Here is a 12,346-nt window from a genome sequence, read left to right on the forward strand (position 1 = left end):
TAAAATTCACATTAGGCTGTTAGCCGATCTATAGTATCATCTACAAAGGGTCAATCAAGCAATTAAGCACAGTGGCAAAAGGAGAACAAACATTCTTACATGGAAATGTAAATATAAATATTCCATTTGCCAGATTCATTATATGCAACTATTGCGGAAAAATAATTTAGAAGAAAAAACAAAACATACAGCTATGTGAAGCAACAAGACATGCAGCTTTAGTGGGGTGAAGCAATGGCAACACTTTGGGAAACACAGCCATGATGTATTACATATAGATGAGTCGGCATCTTGATATTTTTAGCTTTAATAATCAAAACAATGATTTGCTACAATGTAAACATAACGCTGTGAAACTGCATTACTGTAACTGCATACCGAAACAGCTACTGTCAAGTGAATTTCAAGGGACCTTGCCAGCATGGGAAGCTGACAACCTATGGCTTGTGGTGGACAAGTGTCTTAGAGCAGCGCAACACCCTACATCCACACTGTAACTGGATGATTTTTAACTTGGACTTTTTTACTAAGAAAAGTTTTTCTGAACTCTCAGCCTACAATAACGTTTGACAGGTAATTATGTGACGCTTATTAGCTCTCAATTTTCTTTAAACTTATTGCCCTCCTCCTGTAAAATGAGATGAACTGAAGCACTTGGTATAATCTTTGTTGTGCCCCTATTTTGTTATTGTCTTCTTTTAATGTTTTCCTCTTTTTTTTCCTAACGATTTCTCTGAAGGATACAAAACATTTTGTCCCCACCATTCTCCAAGTTAATCCCAATGTAACTGTGCACAACTTATTTCAGACCAATCTTGCCATTACTCATATCTCCGGAGATCATTTCCCTTGTGATGCCTATTTTATTCCATGTGCGAAGATTAGTAATAACTAGAGAAGACAATTCAAGGAACTCTAACTATTATTTTGGACAAGTATAAGGCCTGCCAACACACTACTCGCATCGGTCCTCTCCTTTCCTAAAGGTAATTAAAACAAGATTCCTAGCAAAAGCTATAATGGCATCATTCTTAACATTTGCCATTTTAATAACTATTTACCCTTGCTTCCTTCCTTTTATTGCTTTCACCATCATAAAGCCATTTGATAATAAGCTCTATCTCTGCAATTCAAAATTCTTCTATTGGAGAGCTACTGAGAAAGAAAACCAGTTTTCCTGAAGATCAGTTAGATTCTTGACTGAGAAATAATTCAGATCAATGCCTTCTTTTACTTGTATTTTGAAGTTCAAAAGTCTCCCCTTTTACCAAGGATAACCTTTGCAATTTAAGGTTTAAAAGGCTTACATCACCTGTTCAAGAACACCATCAATACTGGAGAGCTTATTGAAGCTTCAGCCATTTACCATGTCACTTCAAAAAAATGCCTGTAATGTTCATCTTTAAAAATACTTACCACTGGGACACTTAATATACAATTCAAACAATAGATTTTAGAACAAAAATAGCAACGTCACGAGTTTGACACAGCAATGTCACTAGTTTGAAAGATGCACTAGCAGAAGCACAGTTGCTCTTACAAACTGACATAGGCCAGCAATCAAATCATTGAAGTGAACAGTAACTCTAAAATCAGAAGGCATCCCCAATCCAGATATTGATCACTCATTTACATGATTAATCCACAAAATGAGTCTTTAGTTTCACAGTAACTTGAAAGACAATTCATGGAATCTGGCTTCGACCCATCAAGCACCTCTCTGCTCCTGCTACCCTTCGCTCCAAGTGGCAGTTTCTACCCAACACATACCTATTAACCACCTGCTACATTGGTACAAGACAGTTAAACACTAATACAGGATAAAATCCTGTTTTGTGAAGCCTGATGACAAACCATTCAAGCACATCAAATAAAATACAAATAAAATACAAATACATTCAAGGGATCCAGACACTTATCACTTTGCTTTCACTAAGGAGTACTTCGTTTGCTTTCTCCACATTTTTATTTCAGGGTTATCTTTTATATTCACACTATAAATAGAGTATAAGAAACTATATTTTGATTAATAATCTTAATTTATAGCTCTAATTACTGTAATAATACTAACTGAGGTGTCCTGACTTCCCTGATACACTTACTGCTGACCCTAATAAAATACTATGTCCATACCTAGTGCAGAGTTAAGTTTGTTAGCCACAGTCACCACCTCACTAGGACACTAATAGAGGTGACTGTTACAGTGTCCACAGATGATAGGAAATAAGCTAGTAATTACGACCCTGCAAATGGTCTTTGACAGTGAGTAGGTGAGCCCAGGAAGATGCAAATGATCTAAAATCCTTCATTCCTGTACATTCAGTTTCCTATGACAACAGTTTCCAGTTATCTTGGTTGACAAGTCTTGAAACCCTGTGACTAGCTCTGAAAGACCCAGAGCTCTAAAATTTAACCAAAATAAACTGTAAAGCAACTAGCAAAAGAAATAATGGTAAAACAAGGAAGTATACTTCAAAGAAAACTTGGAAAAATTATTTCTCTCTCTACATCAAGCAACTAATTTTAACACAGCAATCTTACATTCAACCACCATCTTTTCACTCACTATTGACTAAAATTTTTAATGACATTTTATCATATATAAGCCTGTGGAACTGTGTAGGACACAGATGATGAACATGGAGCACTCAAGTTTTACCTTTATCCTTTCTGCCTCTTGTGAGAGTACACATATTCAAAAAGAAATTAAGTCACCCACTTCAAATTTTCAGGACATACCAACAAAAATCTGTTTAAGCTATACACAAGAATGATCTGCTTTCTTCCTGGTAAGCAGAAGTAGAAAAGCTCTGTAGAATGAAGTCCAGGGAATAGTAAAACGGAAGATACAGTACCACATACTCAAAGGGCCCTAGCGAAAACTGACCTCTACTTGCAACAGCAGCAGACTAAAAGACAGCATAATTACAGAGAAAAGAATCTCATATCCTTGTGAACAGTTTTCTAGAATGTAATTAAACCAGAAAGTGTCGAATAAGCAAAGATTATCCAGTCTAAATGGAGCTACAATACCACCAATATATCTTAGCCTGATTTTCTACATATCTCTATGGATACAAACAGACTATGGTGGTGCCAAGAGGATTCAGTGGTTTTACTTAGAATACGAGCAACGGCCCTTCTTTTTTTATACTAACAAATCAACAGGATAATTCTGGAATTCATTAGTGAAGAACACTAACCAATCCAACATAATAGCTTTACTTCCTCTGCAAAACACTTCAAAAAATATCTAAATGAATATGGAAATGCATCTTTCTGTGGTAAATTGTTCATTATTGAATCATTATCAACTCTTGTTAGACAAAATTTCCCTCTTTTGCAATGTACAAGATCATTAAAATGTTTGAGAGCTCCATCATGAAAGACAGTGCCACTTTATAATACGCTATCTCTTCAGGCAAATATGCTTACGGCTGAACATAATACACAAAATAACAACATCCCCTTGACACACAATTTTTTCTTTTAATGGTGCTCTTAAGTGTTGACAGCAATGGTGAAATATGTTGTTTCTCTTTCTTTTCTATTTTTTTAATAGTTTTTAACTATTTCAGAGATGTATTTCAGTCATGATAGAAAGTTGGGAAGGAATGTGTTTCTTAGATCTTCAGCACGCAACCCCAGATGCTCCATCTTTCTATTAGCCTAGTGAGATACTGCCTATAAGCTCATCAAGTTCATGGTCTTAGCCTCCATCTCCTTTTAACATCACAGACTAATCAATCAATGCACTAAAAATCATCTACAGTAGCTAATAAAATAGATGTTTTCATGCTGTTTATAGGAATGTGTCTGCAATTTGATGCCACACAAAAAAAAATTACACAGTTTAAGAAACTTAACAAGAAATCTCATTTTCTTTTCAATAATAGATATAAACACAGACATACTACATAGAAAACTACTACTCAATGTTTCTATGTAGCTTTTATCATTACTCTCTTCAAGCTTTCAGCATCAAGTTTGGATACACTGCAAAAATTCCTGATGTGAAAATATGATATACAAAGCTGCATCCTTTACTGTAACATAAGTAAAATGAATATAATTTTTTGTTCTGACAAGCCAAAAAAACACAGGTGGAATATTTTTAAAAGCACAGAGTTTTGAGGTGTACATTTCTTAGATATATATACTGAAAGCTTTCTAGAATTCATTGCTACATATGGACTGAAATGAAGTACTATTGCTCCAACAAAATAAAATCTATAAATGTTAGCCATAAAGCATTACAAAACTATTTCAGCTCACAACTACTTTGGGCAACTGACACATACACATCTTGCAATTCATTAGATCTCTCTACAAAACAATCTCAATGGAGGCTTCTTCTCAAATCCGTATTAAGGATGTAATTTATTATGTCTAATGGAATTACCTAGGCATCTCTTCAATAAAATTGAAGAACTAGGAAGACAGTTCCTTCAGGTATTTAGAGGCATATATTGTTTAGAAAGTGGATGGCCCAAAATAAAGCCATGAACAATTAAGTGAACAGTTAACCTTTGGCAATACAAATTTAAAAAAAAAAAAAGAAAAACAAAAAACTTTGCTATGCATTTTTGCAAAATAAAAATCAGTGTCAACTACAAAGCCTAGAGCCATTCATTCCTGCTACTGATCAAAACGCTGGAGAAGCAATCAAAGGAACTTGCCTTTTTAGTCTTCTATTTAAAGAAAGAACAAAATATTTGAAACCAAATAAGGGGGACGCTCTACTCTGCTTTAACAAAATAACTAAGGGAAACTACACTATAGCTTTACTGTCTTCAAATATAAGTATCATCGATCAATTGACATGTACTCTAAACAAAGACTACAGACACTTTCATTTTCAATTTACATGGTTTTAGGTTTATATATGGAGTTTTAAACAAAATTTTGATTGCAGCAATAGCTGTGCTTTGTCTCCTCTATTTGGGAGAAATTAAAAGTAGTAAACAAAGACTGAGCAAAGTAGAAAGATTTTCAAAAGAAATTGCAGACCACCAGGATTTGGATTTAGGTAATCCACTTAGATTACCATGGCTATGTCTTAAAAGGACAATACTGCCATCACAAAATAGGTCATGTCTACAAGACAGAATATATAAGTGAAACAATGCTAAATGTACAAACTCAGAACAAACATTCAGAGTTATCCCTAGGTTTAAGATGCAAGAAAAAAAAAAAAATCTGTGCCAAAGCCATGTACTGCCAAGCAACAAATACTTTAAAATCAACATTTTTAAGCTCTAAACTGGAATAGGAGAAGAGTTTCAAAAAATACCATCAATACATTAACACATTTCAGGTAGCACAAGCTCAGGCAATGAAGAAAAAGCTTTCAATACCTAAACCCACCATGTAATACACATTTTGCATGTTTTGCCAGTTTCAAAAATAGAAAATGTTGGACACCCACAGGCTTGGACGCAGTAACAACATTTGCCTTGCAAAAAAGGAGTTTGCAGCTATTTGTTAGAAGTGACAATGTTCCTAGCACAACAAATAACAAAGAAATCAGAGAACTAAAAATAAGAGGCAAGACCTCAAATTATTAACTGAAGAAAAGCCTAAAGTAAATTGGTAGGTGCTTCAGTTAGATAGCATTAGAAAAACAAGCTTTTTTTTAAAAAATGTTCAAATTAAAAATTTCTGTAGCTGTCTTCTCACAAAAGTGAAGGGATAGTCTTGAAATAATTTAGAATTCACACAAGAAATGCAAAAATCAAATATAAATATAGACGCTTTCTAGATCGACTCAAGAAAATCTAGGTTGTTCTTTCTTCAAAAAACTCCTGCCCAATGCCTTTATGAGGAATTTGCCCAACATAAAAAGATTTCAATAGGAAAGCTAGTCTTGCTATGAGAAACAGCAGCTTCCAGATGCTTGACATGTCAGGCCTAGACAAGGGAATGAAAAATGTCTCTTTCTGACCAAAGAGGCTTTGAGGGGATACTTGTAAAGAATTACCTACTTACCCATCAGATTTGAGTTCATGAAAGGTGTCGGGGACAATCCTTCATGGGGCCCTAATCGACTGTCATTCAAGTGATCACTGTAATGAGGACTGTCTGCAAAACCCTAGAGAAAAAAAAAAAGAAAGAGACCAGAGTATTAAACAGATTATTTGGCAGCCCTGTTAATTGAGTGTAATGACACTTTCCTAATTAAATGTGCGGAGTCACAATCGGTCATTAATCACAAAAGTTGCCTTTGCGTCTATCTCACAGAAATTACTCTCTGCCCGTATTTTACCTTTTCCCCCTCTTTCTGCCCCATCAAAAGGAAACCACATAATTTCCTAATAAGCAGTGTCCTTGTGGACAGTATTTCTAGAAATTGAATAATACTGAGATATGTTGATATTTGAATCCTCTTAGTGATAAGTCGCTCACCACTGAGAGAACGGAATTAGTCTGGAGAACCCCAAACTGATTTTCCCCCACCCCACCAAGGTTTCTCTTTGCATTAATAAAACACAGTAAAAAGGTCAGGAAGAGAAAGGACTTTCCTAACATTAGGAAAAAATGTTAGTGTAAATGAGAAGAAGGAATTCATTTCCCCTCACAGGCTGCTATTAATGTTACAGATTAATAGGCATTTTGACCCTATCACATTACTAAATGGCATAGCTCACTGACAAAAGGTTTACTTCCAAACAGTGATCAAATAAACAACTTTGTCACCCAATTTGCAAACAAGCACTCAAACTGAAAAACTGTTTTGCACTTTTCTAGCATTTGTAGAGCAAACTTAGCAGGCTTGGAGCAACCCTCTCCCAGTTCAGAAACACTGGCTTATTGAAAGCTTGCACCAAAGGCATAGAGACAGAAACCACAGAAACCCTTGGATGCGCATGTTATTTAATTAACCCAATTACTTAAAATTCTTTTGTACATTTCAAAATGCTTTCAGCTTTTCCATATAAAGATATGAATACAGAATTTGACATTCAGACTGATCAGATGTGCACTGAATCTCTTACTCTGTACCAAAACACGACAGACCTGACACTCAAAATTGCACCTCCTTTATAGCCAAAGCTTTGAAAAACATTTTGTTAACTGAATCTTATAATTCCCACTTACTAATTTCTCTAAGTCTGGCAGAGAGAAACCTAAAGCTCAGGCCCAGTTAAAGGGGAGGGAGGTGGAAACTGTTCACAGCTACCAGAAACCATCCCAAGTGCCCTGGGACTATAAAATCATCAATCACTGAACATTTATCATTTTTGCAGACCACAGGCTCACATTCAAGACAACATTAATGGGGCTGAAACAGGCCTCACTATCTTTGCAGGCGTGCTGTCAGTTCTACCAAAGGGCTAGTAACTGAGGGCTAAATAACTGTCAAATCACTACTGCTGCTTATGGATGCATGTCACAACTCTTGCTGCTATTTGGCTTTAAAAGGAATCTTCTGGGAGTCCCAACTCCCATATGAATCTTCAGCTGACTTTATCTACTTCAGAATCAGTGATACACACGTGATAGGCATTCAGAAACAATCTTAGTGACATTTACAACTTGGTTATGACCACAAGGGTGTCCTCTGGTAACCATGACCTAGCTCTGTCTGTCAGAGAAGCAGCATGCAGCAGCAGCTGCCGAGGAAATGGAGTGGCTCCTAGCTAAGGTCACCACATGTGGTTTATTTTTATGCTGAAATAAAACAAAAAAGAAATTAAAGCTGCTGAATGAAAAAAAAATTAAAAATACAGCTTCTAGGTAGGTAGTTTCCTATTTGGCTCTCTGCTTATACTGTGGGGGTTTTAAAAACCTTTGCCCCTAAGACAATACCTCAATTATATATATATTTTTTAAGTAAAAAACTAGAAAGGACGCTATCAATAAAAGATCTGTCATCTCAGACATCCAGGAGTGGTACCTAGATGAGCCCCAGAACTGACATCTTCAAGAGATCTTTATTTACAAATAATAGAACTACTGGAAATGTAACAAGAATCATTTCATACATGGTTATACATCATACAGTACAACCCCCCTAACACACAAAGATTAGTAATGCCCCTCCCCAAGTTAATATGCATATTCCCCCCCCCCCAAAAAAAAAAATTAATTGATGAATTGGAGAACTGGATGGGTAGTTTACACAGAAAGGAACATTCTCCCTTCTACTGTCAGAATTCTTTCAAATAATCCTTTACCTCACATTCTTTTCATAACCTGTTTCCCAAAATGCCCTGCAACCAATTACCACAGCATCAAAATTACATTTCTACACCACTAAACAAATCAACTCCATCTACCTGAAATAATGCTTCAAGCCCTTCACAGCACTAAAACCACAGAAAACAGAACATTTACTATAGAGGGGGGAAAATGCTCTACAGCATACACAAGCACAATTGTTTTTTCTGTGCTTGGATTAAATTCCTAAAATTAGATGTCAGGCATTTTATTCTTTGTCATGCGGTACAGAATTTACACTTGTGCAAAGTGTAACCTCTCTCAGCCTGTATCTACAGTAGACCTACATAAAGAGGTCTTCACCTGGCTATCAACCATGACATGAGTTATTCAGAGTTTTAGTAATGAGTTATGGATTAGCAGCTCAAGCAGCAGAGTTCTTAGAAACCCTGGACTGATTCCCACATAACTCACCCATATTAAATGCATACAAAATAACCACAGTTTTAACGAATTTCTTCTGCGTTTCACAAAAGAAAATTAAGCAAAATCTGAAGAATACTAAGGACAATGATTTAAATTACATAGAGGTATTTCAGAGCATTCTTCACATTTAAGCTGTACTTCAAATAAAATTGCATTTGTGATACCATTCCTTGTTTCTACATCTGTATTGTTAACTTACATAATAAACCACATAAAGTTCTACTGGGAAGAGTTATAATCAGTCATAGATAAAAGCTTGAGAAGCTTCCAATAGCTTCTGAAAAGCTACTGGAATCTTCCAGTCATACAATCAAGGTTTAAAAATGTATTTAACAAATACAATAGTACAAATGGACAACATGTTTACTGCTTAAAGAGGAATGCAGTCGAGACCCTTAAAACCTCTGTCTGCAGCACCTATAAAGGACAGTGGTTTATTAAAAGTATATCCCACCTGTGTGACTGAGTAACAAAGATAAAACATCATCAATTGGCATATGAACTCACCTCTCACAGCAAAAACAACAGAAGGTGGTGGTGGTGGTGGAGATTTATATGCATCATATTCTATCAGAGCCCCTTTTCAAATCTATGATTTAAAGAAGACTCAGTAATACAGGCAAATCTCATTCTTTCTTTCTGAGAAAGGACAGAAATTTCAGTTCATGACTATTTTGAAGACTGTCATCTGAAAGGGGACTCACTTGATCATAGCTAGATACTGATTCCGAGGAGAAACAGAAGCTAATCAGTTATGCCAAAAGCTATTCCCCCCTTTGGGAAGAGCTATTCAGTGGTACATACTCTGAGCTGGCTCTGCTGGAACAGGCTGGTGATGTCATTCTTGGACCACAGGTGGGCTTCCAAAGCCCTTTGGAGCACTGCTACCTACTGTTACCTGTGAGGCAAGCTTGACACAGAAAAGCTGGAAGGAGATACTTCATGCTGAGTACACATCCCCACTTCTGCCAGCTTTCCTCCCCAGCAAACATACCAATGGATTAGCATGCATCAGAGCACACAGTTTGAGTATTTAGCAAATAACTAGCAAAAAGTCTGCAAAATAGGAGTTACTGATAAATTTATTTTCTGTTCTGAGCACCCTATTCTGAAGTGACAGCAAATAGCTGGGGACATTTTTCTGTCTACAGAAAGCAAGCTGGTTTTGACTATGATAACCTTCCAGTATCTAAAGAGGGCTTACAAGAAAGCTGGAGTGGCACTTTTTACAAGGGCATGAAGGGACAGGACAAGTGGGAATGGCTTTAAACTGAAAGGGGGGGGGGGATTTAGATTCTTCCCTATGAGGGTGGTGAGGCACTGGCACAGGCTGCCCAGAGAAGTTGTGGCTGCCCCATCCCTGGCAGTGTTCAAGGCCAGGTTGGATGGGGCTTGGAGAAACCTGCTCTAGTGGAAGGTGTCCCTGCCTGTGGCAGGGGCTTGACACTAGATAAGCTTTAAGGTCCCTTCCAACCCAAATCATTCTGTGATGCTATGATTAGATGCCATAACTGTAAACTCAAAAACATCTTGTTTAGACTGTCTCTTACAGAGCTACTACAAAAGCAAGCAGGAAGGCAAAGTTTAGCCAAAGGCAGGCAAACCTTTTCTCTTTCTGTACAATAGCACAGAGCCCCAATTAATTCTAATGGGGGCTGACTGTTGCCTTGTATGCTGCTGTATTTTGTAATGTTGTCACCAGTCACTCTGCACCTGGATTTCAATCTGACTGCATGTTTGTGATCAGAAAGACAAAGTCAGATATGTCTACAAATAAAAGCAACAAGTATCATCCATCAATAATACCTGTCATGAAATGCAGCTGGAAGACTACTGCTAATTAGCTCTGCAATGTAATTGAGTAGCAAAGGCACTCTCAGTGTTGAATGCTGTAACATTTTATCACATTTTCAGGTATTTCACTGGATTACAGTGATGTTCTCTAAGCAACAAACACAATCCAACCAACCAAAACCCAACAACAGTTGCAACAGTTTTCATTCCTACCTCTTCTGCGTAAGATGCCCCAAGTGTCCAAGTAATTTAGGCTTTACCAGGAGGATGTCCCATGCACAGGTAAGCTAACACAACTAAAACAATTGAAAATGAGACTGCTTACAAAATCATAAATAGCTGTATGCAGGACACCTGAAAATTATCTTACAGAATGTGTTTCTCTAGAACAGAGAAAACACACTCCCTCAGCACATTTATCCTACCACACCATAAGGGAAGGCCTGATACAATGAGTCAATGCCCCATTTTGCAAAATCAAACAGTAATGAACCTCCTAAAACTCAGTGTCTTTCAACGACTATTAAAGTTCTGACATTTTGGATTAAGTCACTCAGAGAACTCACCTAAGAACAAGTCAAAAAGCCTCCTCAGCTCACTGTTTCTACCCCTTTTCATTGCACTGCTTCCAGGGCTTCTGGAAGATTCACCCTCTCCCTTTTGTTTCCACTTCAAAAACATAAAGCTGTTGTCTCTTAGTAATTATTTTCTGAAGTCACACCAGGATTTGTCCATGCTTAAGAAAAACTGTACTCCTGACTCTAACTCAAGTTGGTTGGTTGGTTGGTTGTTTTTTAAATAAGGACAACATCCTATCTCCACTTCGGGGTAAAACCTGAAAACTGACTGAAGACACTGTAACTACATGGCACACTATTTTCTCATGCATTTATTGACCTCATGGAACAACTTCTTCCCATACAGTCAACTACTCCTCAGCATTTAATTTGTCCAAGTCCATGAAATTAGAGAACACAGGCGTTTTTCTCTTGTTCTTCTTCCCTTACCCCAGGCCTTCTCCTACAGAAGTCTCTGCAACCAGACCAAAATCAGACCCAGCTGTAGCTCATGACCAAGCTGCCAGATCAGTAAGTGGGTATTTCCATTTTAGCAACTGACAGTACAGCTCAATTACTGCCTTTAAACTTAAGCCATTAAATTTTCACTAAAATGAATGGTTGACTTCACAGTTTGACATGGCCAAAAGATTAATAAAGGCTGCTTCCGATTCCTTCAGTTTTACAAGTTTTCTGACCTTAACTAACAAACATTCTTTAAAACTCAGGAATACTGAAGTCTCTTCCGAGCTAAATTTGGTTATGATCATATGAATCAGGCAACAGTCATCTAAATGACTAATGTATAAATGAATGACAATGAATCTACTGATGAAATCCACTTTATTTTGGATTATCTGCCTCTCCAAACTAATCTGAGATTCTGAAGACAAACAAGAGGGGAAAATACTCAAGAGGGGAGGGAGCGGGGGAAGAAAGCAAGATGCAGAGACTGACTACGCCCAGGAACATTGTGGTGAGTCACTGACTGAAGATTAGACACAAGGCTCTGGGCAATAGCCATACCAAGGTGTCCTAGCTAATTTAAAAGATTATGGATTATGTGATCATGTATGCTTCCAGAAATAAACAACCACCTTGTTCTGGAAAGAGTATTTCCAGACACTGAGGGGGGAAGGGGCAATTGTGTATGGAACGGACAGATAAGAATGCTAGACTCCCTACACCCTTTAGATCATTTCATTCATATTATTGCCAGTTACCTGCTACATGCAAAGGCTAAGAGACCGAGCTGAAGACCCAATCTGATGTGCCATGAAACAAGCACCTCTTCGCTCTGCAGACTCCATGCATGCCATGTCCCAGCCTGCTGAGAACAGGCAGCACTT

General features: G+C 37.3%; 1 protein-coding gene across 9 annotated transcripts in view; it reads right to left on the minus strand.

Moving 5' to 3' along the window:
* Positions 1–12,346, minus strand: part of TCF12 (transcription factor 12) — a 169,706-nt gene that overhangs the window by 101,005 nt on the left and 56,355 nt on the right. For all 9 annotated transcript variants that reach the window (XM_062627551.1, XM_062627559.1, XM_062627594.1 and 6 more), the window contains one exon: positions 5,989–6,091. In XM_062627551.1, coding sequence (XP_062483535.1) covers positions 5,989–6,091 — 103 coding nt within the window. The remainder of the gene's footprint in view (positions 1–5,988; positions 6,092–12,346) is intronic.

Source organism: Pezoporus occidentalis, unplaced genomic scaffold (assembly GCF_034315485.1).
Source record: "Pezoporus occidentalis ecotype Australia unplaced genomic scaffold, CSIRO_AGI_Poc_V1 ctg11, whole genome shotgun sequence".
Taxonomy (NCBI): Eukaryota; Metazoa; Chordata; class Aves; order Psittaciformes; family Psittacidae; genus Pezoporus; species Pezoporus occidentalis.